General features: G+C 39.5%; 4 protein-coding genes across 6 annotated transcripts in view; 1 reads left to right on the top strand and 3 right to left on the bottom strand.

Moving 5' to 3' along the window:
* Positions 1-5,464, bottom strand: part of LOC144659910 (major facilitator superfamily domain-containing protein 6-like) — an 87,380-nt gene extending 81,916 nt beyond the window's left edge. The window contains exons 1-3 of one of the 2 annotated variants that reach the window (XR_013571989.1): positions 5,375-5,464; positions 3,553-5,238; positions 840-1,724 (exon numbers count right to left, since the gene is read on the bottom strand). Coding sequence is in view for 1 of the 2 variants with exons in the window: in XM_078520433.1 (XP_078376559.1) it covers positions 1,465-1,724; positions 3,553-5,224 (1,932 nt within the window). In the remaining variant the exon portion in view is untranslated. Of the gene's footprint in view, positions 1-195; positions 1,725-3,552; positions 5,239-5,374 lie in introns of those variants that run through there. The other variant, XM_078520433.1, reaches the window with a different exon arrangement.
* Positions 5,465-7,450: 1,986 nt separating this feature from the next.
* On the bottom strand, positions 7,451-10,397 carry LOC144660331 (major facilitator superfamily domain-containing protein 6-like). Its single transcript, XM_078520939.1, has 2 exons — positions 8,932-10,397; positions 7,451-7,958 (listed from the first exon to the last, which is right to left on the bottom strand). Exons 1-2 carry the CDS (start codon positions 10,352-10,354, stop codon positions 7,738-7,740), a joined length of 1,644 nt encoding a protein of 547 aa, XP_078377065.1. The 5' UTR covers positions 10,355-10,397; the 3' UTR covers positions 7,451-7,737.
* A 1,145-nt stretch (positions 10,398-11,542) lies between these two features.
* LOC144660044 (major facilitator superfamily domain-containing protein 6-like) lies at positions 11,543-14,174 on the top strand. Its single transcript, XM_078520597.1, has 2 exons — positions 11,543-13,144; positions 13,521-14,174. Exons 1-2 carry the CDS (start codon positions 11,593-11,595, stop codon positions 13,880-13,882), a joined length of 1,914 nt encoding a protein of 637 aa, XP_078376723.1. The 5' UTR covers positions 11,543-11,592; the 3' UTR covers positions 13,883-14,174.
* Positions 14,175-14,559: 385 nt separating this feature from the next.
* On the bottom strand, positions 14,560-18,776 carry LOC144660042 (uncharacterized). Of its 2 annotated transcripts, none has more exons than XM_078520595.1 (2): positions 15,855-18,776; positions 14,560-15,409 (listed from the first exon to the last, which is right to left on the bottom strand). In XM_078520595.1, the coding sequence occupies exons 1-2, from the start codon at positions 18,631-18,633 to the stop codon at positions 15,111-15,113; spliced, it is 3,078 nt and encodes a 1,025-aa protein (XP_078376721.1). In that variant the 5' UTR covers positions 18,634-18,776; the 3' UTR covers positions 14,560-15,110. The 2 variants fall into 2 exon arrangements, with proteins under 2 accessions (XP_078376721.1, XP_078376722.1); XM_078520596.1 differs by lacking the exon at positions 14,560-15,409 and adding an exon at positions 15,668-15,738 and having other exon boundaries at positions 15,781-18,776.
* Between the last annotated feature and the right edge of the window lie 1,107 nt (positions 18,777-19,883).

The following is a 19,883-nucleotide window of genomic DNA, read 5'->3' as shown; positions in this document are numbered from 1 at the left end:
AGGGGACTAGTTCTGCTCGTCGGAGAATGGTGTTTTCGCTTTTTGGTCGTCCATTTTTTCAGGGTCGATTGCGCTGGTAAGTTTTTTTTTTTTCTGATTGAATCCCTAATAAAAACCAATGTTCCGCCGGGTGTCCCGGATGGGTGTATACAAATTCCATTTTCGATTTCTCATAATACTCATCAATAAACACACTTGCAAGCTTGAAACGCTATGTTTACTCTCACAGAGAAACGTGAAACAAGTGCATACAACAATTGGTCTTACAAACCCACACCTTTACGTGCTGCCCTGTACAAATCTCATGTTTTTACAAATAAATTGAAATGATTCACCACTAAAACGTTGCACGCAATATTAACAAAAATAAATGTCTCTTTTAGTCGTATAATTTGTATTGTAATAATTTCCAATGGGGACCCTCCCTCGGGTTTATTACGCAGCCCTTGTGAATACGCCGACCAGTTAACTCGGGGTAAATTTCCCTCTCATTAATTTTTGAAATTTTGTTCATTTTATAAATAATAAAATAATAATAAACTTTACTAATTAGCCTGTTACATCTAACAGTGAGGAGACTGCTAATAGGGGACACTTAACTAAGATTAACTAAGATAACTAACTAAGATTAACGGGGGCGTTAGTGTAATTTTCTTTCTAAGTTATTTGTTCGAGGTCGGAAACTTTACGCATCGGCGATTTTTTCGATAGAGTATTGAGTGAAGTGTTGTATAATTTTTTTAACTGAATTTGTTTTTTCTCTTGAAAAAATAAGTACGATTCACTTCTTGTTTATTAAAATGAACTCGATAAATGGCGGCTCCCACTACAAACTCAACGCGCAAAAGCGCGGCTTTTTTAATATTTCGACCTTTTGATGCTGCGCTTATTGGAGGACAGCGTGTTTTCAGGTACCGGGGGCGCTTTATAAAAACCCATCAGTATCTAATAAACTTCTTTTTTGAAACTGATAACAACTACAACAACTGTGACAACAACAAAAACTCAGTTTAAAATGTCAGTTTCACTGTCTCTCTTTGTCGGGGCGTAAGCCTTGTCGAACAAGCGCCCATAAGTGCTTTAAATAAGCGCACTTTTGGTTTCGAGGGGTGCGGCGCATATCATTTTTGTTTTCATTGAGTCAGTAGGTGATTCGGCTGAACGAAACGAAAGAGAATAGAACTTTGCTCTTTTCTTTTTGTCCTTTGAGACGCAGGGATAGCTAGTGAGGGAGGGTCGAAGTAAAATTCCCGATGGTCCAGACAGCGAATGCATTTCTCACTGAGTTTTCGTTCATAATTGATTTGTTGATTATACTATGTTGCCTATGTTATCCGATATGGTGCTGTAAGTATGTAGAAAATTTCTCCCCAGCAATAACCTTCCCTTACTAAAGATTATAATACAATATGAATTTCAAAAATAAAGTATTAAAATGACCTAGGTGTTCACACAGTTGACTAATTATTCTTTGGTCTTGGACGCTGTCTCCTGTTCTTCACTCTTTGATTCATCACTATCAGATAAAAATTCATATTCTTCCCTTTCTCGTTGCTCCAGAAGACTCGCCGTGTATTGCGCTAGGATGAGGATTGCCAGCACCACTGTCCCTGCTACAGCAAATGCACGAAATGTGTTGGTGAGGCCGAACATCTCAATCAACACACCGCTGACCATAGTACCGCCACCATTGCCCAGTCCCCAGAATATTCCTTGGAGAATTCCTGGAAACGAAATTGTTTGGTTGTTAGATCCTTCAGACATCATCTCATCTCAACTTATTGAGCTATGACACAAAATGTTTCTCCTGGGAGGGGCGGGGGAGCGTGGGCAGGAGTGGGGGGTGGTTACTAATCGTACTTTTTAGGTTTCTCAAATTAAGCACGTGACCAAATGTTTCCAAAGATGAGCACTTCGGTCATAAACACGGACAATATATCCAATCCAAGCTAGAAACCATCAAAAAGAGCACGAAAGAGGGATTTTTGGTTTTTAAGTTAAAGGGGCGACATCTATGCTCAAAGTGAAGCAGAAAGATCTTTTATAACGATACCTAAACCAGCGCGATTAGATAATGGAACTTGAAATATGCACCAAAACGCTTCAAAATTTTAGCGAAAAACTCAGAGGAAAATTGCCTCTTTCCAAACGAAAACAATTATGTGCGCATGCACGAGCTAAAAGTTGTTAAACGTGATTCTGTGATTGAGTGATTTGGAGCTATTTTAGCTATAATGACCTAAAGGTCAAAAACACCTAAAAAATGCGTTTTTTTGGAAAATCTCCAGGAGTCAAAGGGTTAAAAACCCCAGCGGGGCTGCGGGGTAAGAATGGTAAAGACTGGGGAACATTGTCTAAAGAAGGACTACGAACAAAAAATCCCTTGGGTTAAATTGAATCACGATACACTATTCGTGACGTCGAGTGAGTATTGTGTGAATTGTCCCTCCACCTACTCCTCCGCTGAACATAGAAATTATCAAAAAAGGAGTTTTTATTTATTCTGCCTGTAAACGTGATGACTACCCAGATATGAAAAAGAATTTTCATGACTTGTAGCAACTATTCGAGGGATCATTGTTGAACTCAGTCGCTTGTCAGCTTATGATAAGAAAGGTTTAAAACAATCATAACCGATCCTAGTTTCCATGCTTCTCCAGGGGCTGACAATCTGCTCTTCAGTCCAGTAGTCACCTCTAACTTACTAAAAAGCTTTACGTCACCTATGAATTATGTCGATTGTTCCATTATTGCGCGGGGTGTTACCAGGCATTTAAATGCTTAGAGACAAGGCGAACCTTTTGTTTCGAAATATTAAACAAACGCCCATAGACACGAAAAAGAACTTCTGTTATAATTATTGGCGAAATTGAAGTCAAATCTATTTGGATCGTTTGAACATAAGTTTGGGTGACCAGTTCGCAATAGTATGGGATCGATAACTAATCAAGTAAAACTGTCGAAACTACAATTGCCGCCATCACTAGACCTCAAGAACAAAAGATTGATCGCGTCAGAGGAGATGGTCAACACAGTCAATTTACAATTGAAATGATCCTTTAAAAGTCTCTCGTACATTTCAAAAATTGAGTTAGGAACCAGTATTTTTAAATCCTTCCGTTTCCGCTGAGTTTTATACAAACAATCGATCCGCGAGGGAAATTGTTGAATTCGGTGTTTTCTGGATGACTTTTTTCAGCGATCTACCATTAGTGGGCATTTGAGACGAATGAAACAAGATTAACATAAATATGTAAATTATTTATCTCTAATTGTTTTGAAGACCTTCTTCTATTAAAATGTCATATTAATTGCCTCCAGCTGGCTTTCCCATAGTTTGATACATTATGGTGCCTCAATTTTTTTTTCCGATATAAGACACAAAATAGAATTTTAAAAAAGTATGATAATGTGGGTATAAATTAGACTATTTGCTTTCACGCTCATAGTATACAGTTATAGGAATGTTTGTTTTGAAAGCCTGTTTATGCTTTGTAGGCTCAAAATAAAAAATTGCGGAGAATATTAACTCGTCAGGTAGCTGGCTCTTACCTTGTGTCGTGTCTATAACTCCGAGCTTTACTCCGACAGCGCTCATGTAATTAACACAGGTGGACCATACCAGGCCATACGTGCCTCCATCCAACACCTCCAACGCTACTGCCATCCAAGGATTCTCAAGAATAGAGTAACAAATAAAGCAAATGATGTAAGATAAGAGACAGAATACCATGGTGTTCACATTACCAAGAGCTTGCAGAGTAGCGGAGCTCATGGCGAACATGATTAAAGCTGCTATCTCCCTTGCGGCGCCTGCAGCACCCATGATTGCACTGGAGCCTCCTATATCATCAATGTACCAGTTGACGAAATGAACCAGGATTCCATAACAGAAACCTGTGTACAACGTCGCTACAAGAAATGAGGTATGGCGAAGGCTCAGAAGGATTGGAGCGACTTTTCCAATGTCTTCGAATTTTTTCTCCTCATCGTAGCTAAAACGAAACCACAAGCCGTTTACGAAGGCGCCAGCTACGAAGCCCACGAAAATGTAAAAGGCGATGATGTAATTATTTTGGACCACCTCGCAGAGTTTGAAGGTGGAATAGTTGATAATGAGTCCGACCATAGCTGCTGCCACGGCCCACCCAAGCGAGCCCCACATGCGGATCCTGCCATAATACTCTCTGTCGTCACCGAGTCGCTTTAGAAGAGAAGCATCTGATAGCGCGTAGGTTGGAGATTCAAGAAATTCCCCTGTAATAATAATCAACATGAACACGACAAACATGAAGTCAATTTCGTATTTGTCAATTTCAGTGATAAATTTCACTGTTGCTTCTAACTCCTTTTTGTAAACCTCGACTGTATGGGTTATTTTTAAGTTTAATGCTTTGCTCTGTCCGTTTCCTTTTAGTAAAGGTTGGACTTTTCCTGCCTCACCAAACACATCATCATTTTTTGTGTAATTCCTCAAATGCCTGCTTTGCACTGATCGCTCGTCTCTTGACATCTTGCTTGTTTTTGTTTCGTCTAATAATCCTTTTACAGGGTTGGTATGGAGCTTTGTTCGTCTTGTCTTTGTCTTGCTCGGCTTTTGCTTAACAGACTCAACAGGACCGCTATTTTTTAACACCTCACTGGGGAGAGACTCGCCAGTTTCATGGTTGACTTCTTGCTCGTCGACGACCGAAATCTTATTTTTCTCGATGAGGATGGGGTGATTCAGTGGTAGAACAACCCATTTCGCTTCACCTTGCTCCTCTGTCCAAAGATCATATGCATAAAAATAACTCACATTTGCAGTACTGTTTGTGTACATTTCAATGCAGTGCTGGTTGTGCGGTCGAACTGCTAGCAGAACGAAAGCTTTCACGATCCATGCAATGACACTTCCCAGAAATATAACCTTTCCCGCGTGATATCGATCAGCGATCACGCCCCAGAACGGTGCTCCAATACACTGAATGAGCGGTCGAATACCGATTATTATCCCGGCATAGCTTGCACCTAAGAACAGCTGTTTAAAATACAGAGGTAGATATGGGATAAAGCCGCCATAGGCTCCGTAGAGAAAGAAGCAGAATCCTTTGAACAGCAGATAGTCTGCCTCGTAAAAACACTTAAAGTAGCTCGACTGTCGCAGATTCTTTCTCTTTCTCTTTCTGTCTTTCGACTTCTCTTGCTCGGCAACTGGTTCTCTCATCCCTTCTTCGTTCTCCATGTTTAAATCGATCCCTGTTAAAGGCGAAATAATTATCTTATTATTCCCGGTATTATTCAACACTAGTGTGAAAAGAGAATACGTTTAAAGGGTAATATCAATTGACTAGAAGATGCGAACATATGTACTAAGAGTAAGAAGCCATTTTACCTGATTATGTGTTTTCGATTGAACTGAAATCAAACGCAGTTAACATCACGCCATATGAAGGATTCATGCTAAGCGCAATTCTTGTTGAACCCGCCAAAATAATTATGCAAGAAATTTATCTTCATGCACCACTACCCAGGTAACAAAGTTCAGTCCTTAAAAATGCCGAATTAGAAGGTTAATTTGCATTTTCAATGGAGTAAATAAATTCAGCGTACTTGTTCCATAACTCGCGAATCTCCCACGCAAACATTCAGAGAGAAAGTTTAAAGGCAATATTATTTAAACCCAGAACAGAAACCATCAGTTTGTTACCTGGTTACGAGGTTTCGAAACAACAGTTTTTCCTAATTACTTTGCGTGTTATACAAACTCTTTTGTTTTTGATTCTTCATCAAAAGATTTTGACGGGCTCTTAAACAATTAACATTTAAGAGCTGTCCTACCTTTTGTCTATAGGTACTGATCAGAGATTCTAAATGCAATTCATTTGTGAATATTGGCTGAAACAGACAGAAATTTGAATACTTTTATGCTTCACTGGCAACCAAAAGGGTCAAATGAAAATTCTTTTGTCAAAACGAAGCATGGGCCGAAAATTTAAAAACAGTAGTTAAATGACTCTAGTTAAGTTGAATTGCGGGCAATTCACATGAGTTCTAAAACGAAAAATTACATTAATCATTAGTCTTACCAAAACACTACTACTTTATTTTTTTAGGAAAGTAAATTAATTTTGATAAAAGACATGTAGTCTTTGCCAGTAAATCTTCGATTAATTGGTGTGTTAAATAGCGAAAAACCACAAGACTTGCTAAAATATACCTCAGTTGATGTCGGGTTCGAAGTTTCCAGTAAATCTTCGATTAATTGGTGTGTTAAATAGCGAAAAACCACAAGACTTGCTAAAATATACCTCAGTTGATGTCGGGTTCGAAGTCTACGAGAAGGTTGTTTTATATTTGATCAAAAAAAGTTTCCCAACAAAGTAACATGCAGTTTACAATCATGTCTATCCTCTGGAAAGTCCTCTGGAAAACTATGAAAGACAAACCAACTCTTGAGCCAAAAACTGTCAGATTTCAAATTAACTAGTTCTTCATGTCTAAATAGTAGTATTATTCCAAAATGATTTGGAGAGTGTACTCTACACTTATGGCGTAGCAGGCGGTCATGGACAATGAAAACGGGCGTTTTGTCTCTCCCCGTTGAATTCGGCTTCGTGGACATGAGGTATGCACTTCATATTGGATCATTATTTTTCATCATCTTATCAACATGAACGTCCAGTTAACCTGTTTTGCTCTTGGGCTAAAATCTGTCTGCTTTGACAACCAACTACTATATAAGATTTACAGTTATTGAAATGTTTAATAAACTCTCAAAGCCGCATGGTCAGTTTTGAGATTTGTGAAACTTACCGTATCGGTAGATTGCGAGGCAGTCAGCGAGCGACGCGAATACGCGAAGGGAAACGCTGTTCTTAGCTGTCAATCAAGTTCAGAGACTGCTGCAGTACTTAAGGTTAGGCGAGTAAATACACCAGAAGCTAGTGGAAAATTGATCAAGCTCTTTGGTCACTACACCAATACAAATCAAAATATGCAGAAAACAACATGCAATGCCGTTCATATGTTAAGCCGGTTTTTAAAGCTATTGTGTAAAGTCCATTAACTGACGTAATGCATTATTTCATACGGACGCTTTAAAGCCAATTGCTTTTGTATTCTAGAGACACTTTATCCGTCCAGAAAAATTATGTATCTGCTGTTTTATAGGCGTGTTAGTGCGCTAGACACCGGGTGAAACGTCGGGGACATTCCGTCGTGTTCTTGAGTAAGACACTTAACTCTCACTCTACCACTCTACCCCCAGGTGTATTCCGGCGAATTTAACGCTGGGGGTGGGTCGGGGTTGGGTGGAGGTGGGGGGGGGGGGAACTCAGCGATGAACTAGTATTGAAGGAAAAGACATGGAACTTAAAACCACCTTAATAACCATGCATCGACCAGAAATCTCATCGGAAGCAAAGAAACAAACAACTGAAGCAAGGTGATGTATTTTTTTATTTAAAAATTTATCGTATCTTCAAGTTTAAAAATTCAACCATTTCTTTCCGTATAAATCCTTATAGTTCGACTATTGCGTAACTCGATTAGTAACACAGTATGGACGCTGATAGAGCTTGGGTTACCTGTGGTTCCAGGCGTTCGGTTAGTTGGGGATTAGCGCGAAGAACAGCGAGTGGAAAGAAAGGCGAGGGGTTTGGGGCGAGAGGGGGGAGGGGATGTTCACAGGTGTTCTTCTCACTCCTACTAGCCCTTGTCTTCTTTTTTCACTAACAATACAGGCGTTAGATGCGTTTATTCCATGACATGTTCCACAGCGTGTTTTTCTTCCTTTTTCGTTTTATCCCTTTGCTTGAAAATACAACATTGGATCAAGCCGCTGCCAATTAAAACCGCAGCCGACATTATAGCCCCCAAACGGAATGATGGGACAGCACCATATCCATCAATAAGCACTCCACCAAGAATTGCGCCCAGTCCTCCACCAAGTCCAAAATAAATTCCCTGAAGGATGCCTTGAATTAAAACATATAATGAACTGTTAGTAAAACATGAAGAAAAAAAAACAGTTTGGATGCAGGGGACCACGCCGCCGGCCCCCTCCTCCCTCCCGCCTGCTATACTGGTGTCGTTGGCCCTCTTCTGCCTCTTATTCTTCTCATTCGGCTCCACCCCCACTCAACTATCCGATTCTCCCCCCCCACTATGGCAGAGGGAGCGGGAATAGCATCGATTTTTTTATTTTGATATGAATTGAATAATAGGGGAAACAGAGCGTCGCTGAACATAAAAGCACGAAATCCAGAACCTAAGCTTCAGACATTTAATTACCTGATCACTCTTCCAGATGAACTCATTCCTCTGGCTAAAAATATCATCCCGCAAAAGGCTAGAGAGGCCTACCTGAAAAGGGCCACATACGCCTAATGGTATAACCGTAGAAATGAAATTGACAATTTCATTATTTTTGTTTTTTTTCAATTTTATTATTATTATTATATATCTTGTCACCGTATATCTTTATATAGCCTGTATTAGTTAAAATAACCCCAACTGTATTATCCAAATTAATTAGAGCCGTTATTTTCCTTATATTATAGTACTGGCCCTGAAGAAGACTAGCTCTGCTAGTTAAAACATGAAGGGTAATCTCATACTGTTCCTGTATTAAACAGATTTGAGTTTTTTTTAGCCTGATGTGGAAACAATAGATAGAACGAAAAACACTCAAATTTATTAGCCGGTCAAACTCTACTGACGAAAATATTGCATCTCATGATCACGATATTCACTTCGCCTTGTGGTTATTAAAGGCGTGATCAATCAAATCGGTTGACTTGATTGATCACCTTTTTCAACTTACATCATAATCGATGGAAACGGTTGTGGTGGTGGTTGTGGTAGAACATACTTATTCTTTTAATCAAACGAATCAAAAACGACGAAAATGTTTCATTTCTTTTACCTAAAATAATAAAGCTTACTAACCTTGCATTGTGGCAGCTCCTCCTTTGGGCGTGGCATCAGCAAGATGAGTGACAGCTGTCGACCAAGTAGTACCGTATATCATCCCTTCCAAGAACTCGAGTGGTAATGCCCACAAAGGATTGTGGATAATTGAGAAACTTCCGAATAAAATGAGATATCCAGCAACACTGAACAGCATCAACTGAACATGTCCGAACAACTCCGACAGGAATGCGTTGAATATGTAAGCAATTATCAAAGCAGCAGCACGGAAAATTGTTGCAATGCCCATCAACGATTTACTGGCACCGAGATCCTCAAGGTACCAGTTAACAAAATTATAAAACAATCCATTTGAGAAGCCAAGAAAGAAAGAAATGATTAGAAAAAAGGCATACTGGAATTTGATAAGTAACGTCAAAATCTCCATTGTACAGCCATTGTTTTCACCATTTTTGCTTTCCCTGGCTTCTTCGTATGTGAATTTAATCATCCAAGCAGCAAAGACAAATGTTATAGTCATTACAATAGCAAACGAATAAAACAGCATGTTATAATTGTTCATCACTTGTCCGCAGTATCTATACTCCGTGCTATCGAGTAACCCTCCGACTATGAACGAACCAAACGCGAATCCTAATGAGCCAAACAGTCGGGTTTTTCCGTAATTTCTTCGTTTCTCTCCTAACTTTTGCAGTAGAGCAGTATCAGTTAATATGAAGGTTGGTGCCTCAAGAAACTCTCCACTTACGACTAAAATCAGCAGATAAATAAAGACTTGATAGACTTCGTTCTTGTCGTAAACCAGTTCGTACATGTTGGAACTGGACCTGACTTCATATTCAGGTTCTTTGTGTGAACTTTGTAAGAAATACACTTGAAAAGGAGAGTGGCTAAAGAATGAATATGTGTTTTGTTTAACTTGAGAACTGCTGTGGTCTTTTAAGGTTTCATCGAGGACAGCTGGTATCGTCTCTTCTCTTGGCATGTCATCAACAGGCTGTATCAAATGTCGCCGAGTACTGTTGACATTAGCCATTAAATTTCTGCACTGTGTCTTGTGAGGTGTAGGAAGTAAAAGAGCCAGAGTCATAACAATCCAAGAAAAAATCGAAAACAACAAAACTGCCTTTCTTGCGTTGAACCTGTCGGCTAAAATTGCCCAAAATGGTCCACTTATAAACTGAATAATGGGCCTTATTCCCGCCAGGATTCCAACTGAACTCGCATTAAGACCAATTTGCTTGAAATATAACGCCATGTATGGAAAAGAGGCTCCAAAACCAGCGAAAAAGAGGAAATAAAATGCTTTGTAGAGTAAAAGTGTCTTATCCACACGGACTTCTTCACACACTGAATCTTTAAGAGTTTTTGGACTTCTGGACCTGCTTTCATTTCCATCCAGCTTTCCCTCAACTGGGCAATTTTCTTCTTCTTGAACCATTTTTTCCAATCCACTCCTTTCTTGATGGCGTCGTTTCGCAAATCCCAACTGTGGATAATATTTTACGCTGAGGGAGACGTACAATAAAAACTAAGACCGGTAATGTCAAGAACTTTCCAAAAGCGTACCTGTCAAAAGCACCCTTATCCCACCAGTCCTGTTTTGCGTCTTGTAACAATGATATTGGTGTACCAAATAACATAAATCAACTGATCTTAATTATTTTAAAAATCAGTGAATGGTAAACGTTTTTGCCCTGTTTGCCTACTCCATCCAGGACAAAAAACATAGGATATTAGGGTTGATGTGATCTTATCACAACTAGGTGGAATCATCGGTGAATGGCAACAGCTCTCATAGCTGTGTTTAAAATCGGCCGCTCTCGAGCTGTGTTTAAAATCGGGTTTATACAAATTTAATTATCGCGCTTATTAAAATTGCTACCTCGGCGTCGCGAGGAGCTTATGGAGATCAGACAGGGTGCTTATTAAGTAGGCAGTTTTTTTTTTATATTTTACCAAGACATCTCTGAATTTCCTAAACTACAGCTATTGTGGTTGAACAGTCTGTAGAGATATTTAATGTCAGGATTTTCAGGTCATTGACTGCTACCATCAGTACTTTCTCGATCATGTCGATTAAACGCCTGTGTGTATAAATCTCGACGGCTTGTAGACCCAGCATTTACTTGAACGCCGGCGGCGTTTAATCAAGAAAACGGTACTTTTGTTCATTCTGTTGCGGGTCATTTCCATTTTGCGTACAACTGAACGAATCAAATTTTGAATTTTCGAAATCTTAGAATTCTATTTACTTTAATCTTTTCAATGGCTTTCAACACCCCCTCCTCCCCTCCTCTCCTCCTCAAATCTACCGTCATTTTATAACGCATTTTGACGCATTTCCTTATTTTGTTCAGTGATATGAACAGTTTGGCATGGTTACAAAATTTTTATAATCATATCTTAAAAGTAGGATACTAAGATTGCATATCAGTAAAGCTATGTTTTCAATAATCCTCGACCTTGCGTGTATTCCACATGTTTGTTTCTTCATTATCACCACGTGACCTGGAACAAACCTGTGTGCCACCGGCCGTTTTACTCACCACCCGTAGATGCAAGTCCCGGATGTCAGTGTCACTTTGTCCTAGCGCCCAATGTTTGTACTGATCTCATAGAATATTTCTGGAAGAGTAGCGTAACTTCTTTATTCGACACTAAGACCTATTCAGAGAAATGGAAGTAAAGCGAAAAAAGAATGAAAAAGGACATGTTGAATTTGCTGAGCAAATGTGCGCCAATTACAGCCACTCAACACTTAAGAGATTTATCACTCAAAGAGACGTTCACCTTGCGAGGCTTGACAAACCTCTTCTTGTATTTAAAATATTTTATTTCTTCGTCTACAGCTCAATGGCAACAACGTTTCCGTTTCTGCCTTCATATTTTCGACAGATTGGTTTTTCCTCTTATCAGGTTCACGTTCTTGTTTGGGTTCGTCCATTTGTACAACTCTTCTTAAGTCCATTTTGGGGCTTACTGGCGGATCGATGTCTGCCTAAAAAAATGCTGCTTCAGTTTTGCACTTTTGTGTGGCTTATTGGGACAATTTCACTGGCATTTGTGGAACCAACGGGACAGATGTGCCAGTTACTTTCTCTCAATGAAACTGACTCGACAGTCATCAACTCTACAGAGATGCAGACGGGATTCTTTCGACGTAGAAGAACAAGTGAATACTTTACAATGCAATCAAAGCTGATTCCCAGCAGACCTGATGACAGCTTAAGTAGTAATGACTTCGAAAATGTCGAGGTAACTATTGGTTCTGGCTCGGGCTTACTACAGGTATCGGAAAACGATATATCTGGAAGTGGAGAATCTTTGGATCGTAGCACAGAACTAAACGCTACTAAGACCAACAAGACTGGTAACCTCGTCACATTTTCAACTTCTCATCTAAGATCAGAATACAAGGAGTCGCCAAGCTTGATGGACTTAAATTTCACTATAAGAAACGAGCTCAGAGAAAACACTTCCCGACTGTATCATATTTTTCTCGGAGCCTTAGCTCTTGTTGTTTTTGAAGAGATATTCTTCTGTCCAGTTTTCTTTGTAGCCGACGCTGTCCTACTCGCCAAACAAACGGAGGAGGGTTCAAGCGTGTACGGACATCAAAAGATGTTTGGCTCAGTTGGCTTCTTAATATTCTTTCTGATCACAGGAACTCTAGTTAACAATTCCCAGCGGCCAGTGTGTGGACACATCTACGCTGACTACATTATCAACTTCTGTCTTTTCTGTGTGCTAACAATTGTGACATTATTGGTTTTAATTAAATTCGAGGTACCGCAGAGAATATCTGAAAATTCCCCATACGAGAGGCTTAAAACTATTTATTACACAAAACATTATGGAACATTTGTCGCGACTACAGCTTTCATGGGCTTCTCACACACAGTAATATCCAATTACCACACTACATATCTCACTGAAGCTAAAGTAGCACACGCAACGTCTGCTACTATAAATCTGTTTCGCTTTCTTGGCGAGCCTTTGGCCTTCTTTGTGAGCCATAAACTTATAAACCGTATCGGCAACATAAATATGATATTTACTGCCCTCGTGTTGTACATGTTTAATCACTTTGCCTGCTCGTTCGTTACAAGCTCCTGGCACGTGATTCCACTTGGTTTTATGGAAGGATTTACATTTGGAAGTTCATTCGTGGTATGTGCCACGTATTTGGCAAATTCTTCGCCTCTAGATTGCCTCACAACCGTGCAAGGTAAGGAAACTCCATTTCTTTTATTATATAAATAACTTCTCAACAAACTGGTGCAGATGTGTCAAACCCGTATTCAGAAGAAGTAGAGAAACCAATGCTCATGGTACGCTCGTGCAAAAACTCGGGATTTTCTGGGCTAATCACAGATCATTGCTAGCACTGCAACTGAGTGAGAAACAGCAGCCCAGGATGAGCTTAGACTACTGATACTTGAACTACTTAGCAAGCTATTATCGTTTCCGTACCAGTTGCTAACTCATCAAACGAGCACCAACAACGGGTGCTCTCCGAGATAAAACATACCTGCTTATAGCAGATTCGAAGTTCTGCTTTATTTATTTTTTGACTGACAATCCATTATCTCTTTTTTTCCCAGGTGTGTTTCAGAGCATCTACTGGGGCCTGGGTGGCATTCTAGGCCTCATGTTTGGGGGGAGCCTCATCCGTGTGGCAGGGCCAACCATTGCGTTTCGTCTCTTCACTATGATAGCTGTGATTTTTATTGTCATATTCACTTCAGGACTGACATATGTCAATTTTCGAGATCGTAATTATTACTCGGTTTTGCTTAATACTTTTAATATCTGCACAGATACGAATAAAACTCAACAAAACAATAGTGGAAATGCAAATAACACTTTAGAGGAGAACGCCTTCACCGACCAGTTGACAGCCGTTTCTTTTGGCTCGGAGTCTGGGGCGAGTAATTCACGGAAGGAAGACTGGGACAAATATTAGAGAATTCATTTCGTTTAGAAAAAACAGACAACAAAAAGGGAGAGGGCTGCCTCAGGCAAAGAAACTGCTGTACTTTAATTTCTTAAACAAGTTTGCTTTATTCTTTACTCGTAGTATATGCTTTATTGTTTTTTTTTTTCTGAAATGAATATGATTGTGAGCCATATCCTGCAAGGGGTAATGTTAAAAAGGATAAAACGTTTATCACGGTATTTTACTGTTAGTAAAAAATTAAATAAATAAGCACGCAGTATTTTTGTGTTTTCTTGTTCATTTCTGTGATGCCCTTACTTAGCCGTACAATATCATGAACTCAAAAGCAAATCGCTGCAGCTCACTGGATAGTGATTTATCCGGTAGAAAGCTAATCTGTTCCATCAGGCGTTCGTGAGCAGTGCCAGGAACGACGAGTGAACCACTAAAAATCACGACAGTTAGTCTGAGAGCACTAATTCCCAATAGCAACCTGGAACAGGCTTAATTTGGCTCCAAAAGGCTTCTTAGAAAGATGTTTTAAATGGTCTCGCCACTCGGGTAATGCTAACAAAGACCTCGGGCTGAGCCATACTGATAAAATATTTTTGAGTTCCCCCTGTGGCCTGATGTAGTGATTTGCTTGAATCCCCTAAATTACACCTCATGCTCCTGCCCTGTCCATAATTTAGCTCCCTTAACAAAAAGTTCATTCATATCGAAAAGTACTCAACAAATTCATGACAACAATGACAAATGCTTAATCAATTGATTACTTTATTTACTTGGTCGATATATTTAGCTAGCTTACATCGGTCGATGTTACTGGCTTGTTTCTTCTTCTTCTTTTTCTTGTTTACGGTACACAGCACTGACTTTAGCTCAACTTTTATAGCTTTTAACAGGATGCATTGCTAAGATTACCTAGCGGCTTAAAAATTTAGAACTAACTTTCAGTAGTATCTCAATGTATATTAATTTAGCTTCATTCCAATAAGTAGGAACAATTTGTCACTCTTATTATTCTATATCTAACTTTTTTGTAATAGCAAAAAGAGTACAATGTATTAACACATTTTCGTAATAACCGAAGTAAAATTTGTTCAACTAATCCTGCAATGATCTCTTGGCAGTCTTTGGTTTTTGCGGGCAACATTTCTAACACCTATTCTTGTACAAATATTGGTAGAATTAAACTACAGGTATTCCAAAGTCTCCAAAGAGGATGGAGTAATTTGACATGATTTGACATAATTTAATATCGCCTGGTCGTGCTATGTTTGTTCTTTGAAGTCTTAGATACTCGGTAGCCTCGTAGAAGTTCCTCGGTATCTTTTGACTCCACAGTCGGGAGATAAGTGTATTTCATCTCATGGCATTCTGTTGACTCGCGTGTCCATTTGCACTGCGCAAGGCAGAACAGAAAACAGACCACAAAAGAACAACCCGCCACGCAGCGGAAAGTAGCAACAGCTCCGATATGATGAATCAGAAAACCGCCTGTAATGGTACCTGAACCAGTTCCCAGTCCCCAGTACACGCCTTGAAGAATTCCTGCAGGAAAAAAAATTGGCACAAATATGTTACGATAACTATTCAGCAAGTCACACGTTATGTATGTAAAATATTTTCACTAATAAATCTTAAAACGATTACCTGGAATGGACATTATTCCACGTCTCCTTTTAGTGTCAAGACATTATCAAGCAGATTAGATAGGTTTTCTGAACGTTGTCATAACTGATATAATTTTCTTGATGTAAATTGTACATGAAAAACAAACAAAATATGTTGACTGCCAAAATATGTGTCCTTTTCTATTACAGCTCCAATACTGTGGAACAATCTACCCAATAAGATTATACGAGGCAATACACTGGACCCTTTAAACCTTTTAGTAACTTAACCTTTTAGTAACTTTAAACCTTTTAGTCAGCTTTTAACCTTTTAGTAACTTATGATCATCTGTAAGGATCTAGACTGAACACTAAAAGTTTACCTTGAATAGTAGTGACTGATTCTATGGAGGATGCACCCGCCATATATGAGGTACAAGCCGACCATGAAGCAGCGTATGTACAGCCAACTAACATTTCTATTGGCAACACCCACCAAGGGTTTGTGAGCAGAGAGTACAATGTAAATGCTATTCCATACGATATGAGCGCAAATATCATGATTTTAATCTGTCCAATAGCCTTAATGAGACTTCCCGCCACGAAAAATGTCATTAAATCAAGACTGCTTCGGCAAATCACAGCCACTCCCATAAGTGTTTTAGTCGCACCAAGATCCTCGAGAAACCAGTTAAGAAAACTATGAGACATTCCGTGACCAACTCCCATGAAGCATGCAGCTACAAGGCAGGAGCCATAATGAATGTTGCAAAGCGCCGAGAGCACACTTATATTTTTTGTATCGGTTTCTTTATACTGGAATTTAAATGTGGTTGATATAAACAAAGTCATAACCATTAGAAGGGCAAATACACAGAAGCATATCATGTAATCTGTGTATTGATCACCGCAAACAACGTGGCGTGACCTCTCCAATAACACTCCGACAAGAAACGAAGATAATCCGAATCCGAGCGAGCCCCATAATCGTTGTTTTCCGTAATAACGTCGCTCTTCGCCGAGGTGCTCAAGAAGAGAGGCATCTGCAAGAGTCGTTGATGGAGCCTCTAGAAACTCTCCAACAACCACTAGAACAAGGAGAATTGTGAAAATTCTCTTTAATTCAAAGGAGTTTGATTTCAACAAATTTTTCATCCATAGCTTTAGCTCAGAGTCCATATTTCCCTCAAGCTGTGTGTTTTCTGCCTGTGATTTCAGTATGAGGTAACCTTGACTTGTTTCTGTGGAACCTTCCACGGAGCTTGCCAGCTGGAAGTTGTCAGAGACATTGCTTTGCGTAAAATTGTGAATAGTTTGCAGCGTGCTTTCATTGTCTTCCATGTCAATTTGTGTTTCGATTGTTACTTTTTGCGCATTAAAAGTTGTAACATTGTTATTTGCAAAAGTTTGTTGCGGAAATTCAGGTAAGGTACTTCCAGAACCACTTAGAGAATCATGTAACGGAAGGAGTTCCATGTTCAAATCACTAGCGTTTGAAGGATTGACCTGCAATGTTTTTTGCGTGTTATTTGATGAGTCAACTGTTGAGATTTCGAAGGCTGGTTTTATACGGTGAATAAGAAATTCTGCCTCCGATTTCTGTCCTTCTCCTTGATGAAGTTTATCAACTTCCTTGGAAATGTTTTTATTGCGAACGTGAATTTGAAATGTTTGAGTCAGAGATTGATTGGAGAAACTTGCGTTCCCGACAGAAATATTTTTTACATGCAAGTCATGTAGCTCATCTTCGCTCGTGTCTAGAGGAGTATTACCAGTCAAGGTGTTTTTGGAATCAAATTCAATGATCTTTGATAGTTTTTCCTCTAATTGTAACAGGCTTTTGCTGATAGCTTTAATTCCTGTTTTATCAGCTTTGTATGTTGAATTGTTTAATGGTTTAGAGATGCTATCACTTACTTGGTCCAAAGTCGGTTGCATCGAGTGTAAAACAGTTTTGTGCGCATGTGCAAATTTAGTCATATTTTCAACGTTCGGTCCTTCCAAATGACTGGAACTGTCATCAGTTTCATCATTTGCGGAGTTTGTCGCAATTTTGTCTTTATTGTGCGGAATTACAATTCTTGAAAACTCAATAACAACGGGTGGCACACCTTTATTTTGCCTTCTCTTATCAATGGACGAGCTGCCATTTTTCTTTTCAAAGTGTTTTGCAGGTGACGCGAGATTAGACGTGAAGTTTGCTCCCTTGGTTTGACGTGGTTTTGCAACTTTACTCCTGTGTTCTTTCGAATTATTCATTTCTGAAAATTGTTTTCGTCTCTTGTTTTGACCAGGAGAGTTTGTGAATTTATGAAAACGCGAAAGGTGCTTTGAGTTAATTTGTTGACTTGATGGTGCCACCGTTCGGCTGGTGGTTGTTTGTAATGTATTATCGGTTCTTGTTTTTAACGCTGGACCTTGCTTGCTATGTAGACCATATTGTTGCGTATTGTTTATTAAGTTCCGAGAGGCACTAAATTGTCGATTTGAGCTCAATGTATTCAAAGTTAGTCTATTTTCCTCTTGATCGGGAATTGTGTGTTGCTTGAAGTAACTGGTGTTTCTAGAATCAAATGCTTTTTGTTGGGTAGTGATTTTAGACTTACTGTTGTTTAGTTGTGTGTGCGTAGTTACTGCTACTGAAGCCGGCTTGATCTTTGAACTTGAAAAAGATTTTATGCGTCCTTTTTTTTTTCTTTGACTTGCAATATAAATGGGCACAATATCAGCCTGCTGAAGGTCTTCAGTTGAGCTACCTTTGTGCCACAGCAGTGTGCGTCGAAAAAATCCAGTCTTTACTTTAGTATAATTATAAACGCGATTATGAGTATCATTGCCCTGGCGTATCTCGCAGATTTCGTTGGTGGGCTCCACGAACGCTAAAGCCATAGTCATGATAAGCCAAGACAACACGGACATTACCAGCACTGACTTCCGCTTCCTGTATTTATCCGCCATGATGGCCCAGAAAGGTGCGCTGGCAAACTGAACAATCGGCCGCAAACCAAGCAACAAGCCAACCTGACTGGCGGGAAGACCAATTTGACGAAAATAAACCGGAAGGTACGGAAATATGGAACCAAATCCACTGAGGAAAAAGAAATAGAAAGCTTTGTACACGAGTAAATCACGATTTATCTGAAACCACGGCCTCTCAGACATGTTTGTGTATAGAGATGTGCCCGCTCAGTTTTGATTATCGCTCGGGATCACTTGTTCTTTTCCAATTAGTTGCACGTTCAAGACTCGGAACAATGTTGGATCACGGTTCTTTTTCGGTCACAACCTTCAAGATTTTTTTGACTCTGTCACTAATTTTCTTCACATAACTGCTTGGCTATGTTATTTGGCGGCAGGCAGGTGGTCTGTTAATTATTTACAAGTGTGTTAAATCAAGCAGAAATACTCTGATTTGATTTGTTTTCTTCACTGGCCAGTGAAAGGTCAAATGAAAGCTGCTTTCTGATGTCATTTTTAGCGGAAGGCGCTTTTTTTCATGGGGAATTTACTGCGTTTAGTCTTGGCATTTTATATAAGGGTATTAAATTACGACTTCTCTGTCACTTTTAAACGCAACGCCCCCTTCCCGGGCTCCACAAACCCTCTGTGGACAGTCATGATGTGAAGCTATAGCTAGCTGCTTCCTGATATGATTATCATATTGGAGGGTGTTTTGTCCACTAATGTTCATTCACACTCTGAAAATCTATTAACTTCAAGATGCTAATAGAACGTGATCCAGTAATAAAAAACTTAATTGATGTCCGAAATCCTCCAAGAAATTTTTCTGACATCATTTCCAAAAAAAAAACAGTTTTCTGTTTACAAAGATCTGTCGTGCATAACCCTATCGCAAACGGCCCTTTTTTTTCTGGCGGGGGGGGAAAAAATTTTTTTAGGGCGGGAAGAAAAATTTTTTTAAAAAAAGGAAAAAAAAAAAAAAGGGGGGGGGGGGGGGGGGGGGGAGGGGGGAAGGGAAAAAAAGAAGAAACTCAAAAAAAAATTCGCTTCAAGCCGAGGACTAGGGACTGCTCGTAGTCTATATCGCAAAATGTGACGCTTCTAACTTTGATTCATTGGTTTGTAGGGTAAAGTTAATTTTCGCATTATTACGCTTCACTGGGAATCATAGGGGTTAATACTGTAAATGGTAGTAGGCCATTGAATTACTCTTTGGCTTCGATTGTAAAGGATGCTTAGTGCACAAAGCTTCCTTCGAAAGCAGCATACCCGAGTTTCTACGGTTGGGAACTCAAACTTGAAATAAAATGATGAAATGTTCTTTCGACAGAAAAAAGTTTAGCTCCCGGTTACTACAGGTGTCAAAGGTTCAAAGTGGATGTTTTAAAAAGGTTCGCTCGTCAAAATCGCGGCTTCGACGCTCAATGCACATTTTGCGTCCTCGCCGTTCC

The sequence above is a fragment of the Oculina patagonica genome, chromosome 7, assembly GCF_052425735.1.
Source record: "Oculina patagonica isolate OP01 chromosome 7, crgOcupat, whole genome shotgun sequence".
Classification (NCBI taxonomy): Eukaryota; Metazoa; Cnidaria; class Anthozoa; order Scleractinia; family Oculinidae; genus Oculina; species Oculina patagonica.
This window is presented reverse-complemented; position numbering and strand designations above follow the sequence as displayed.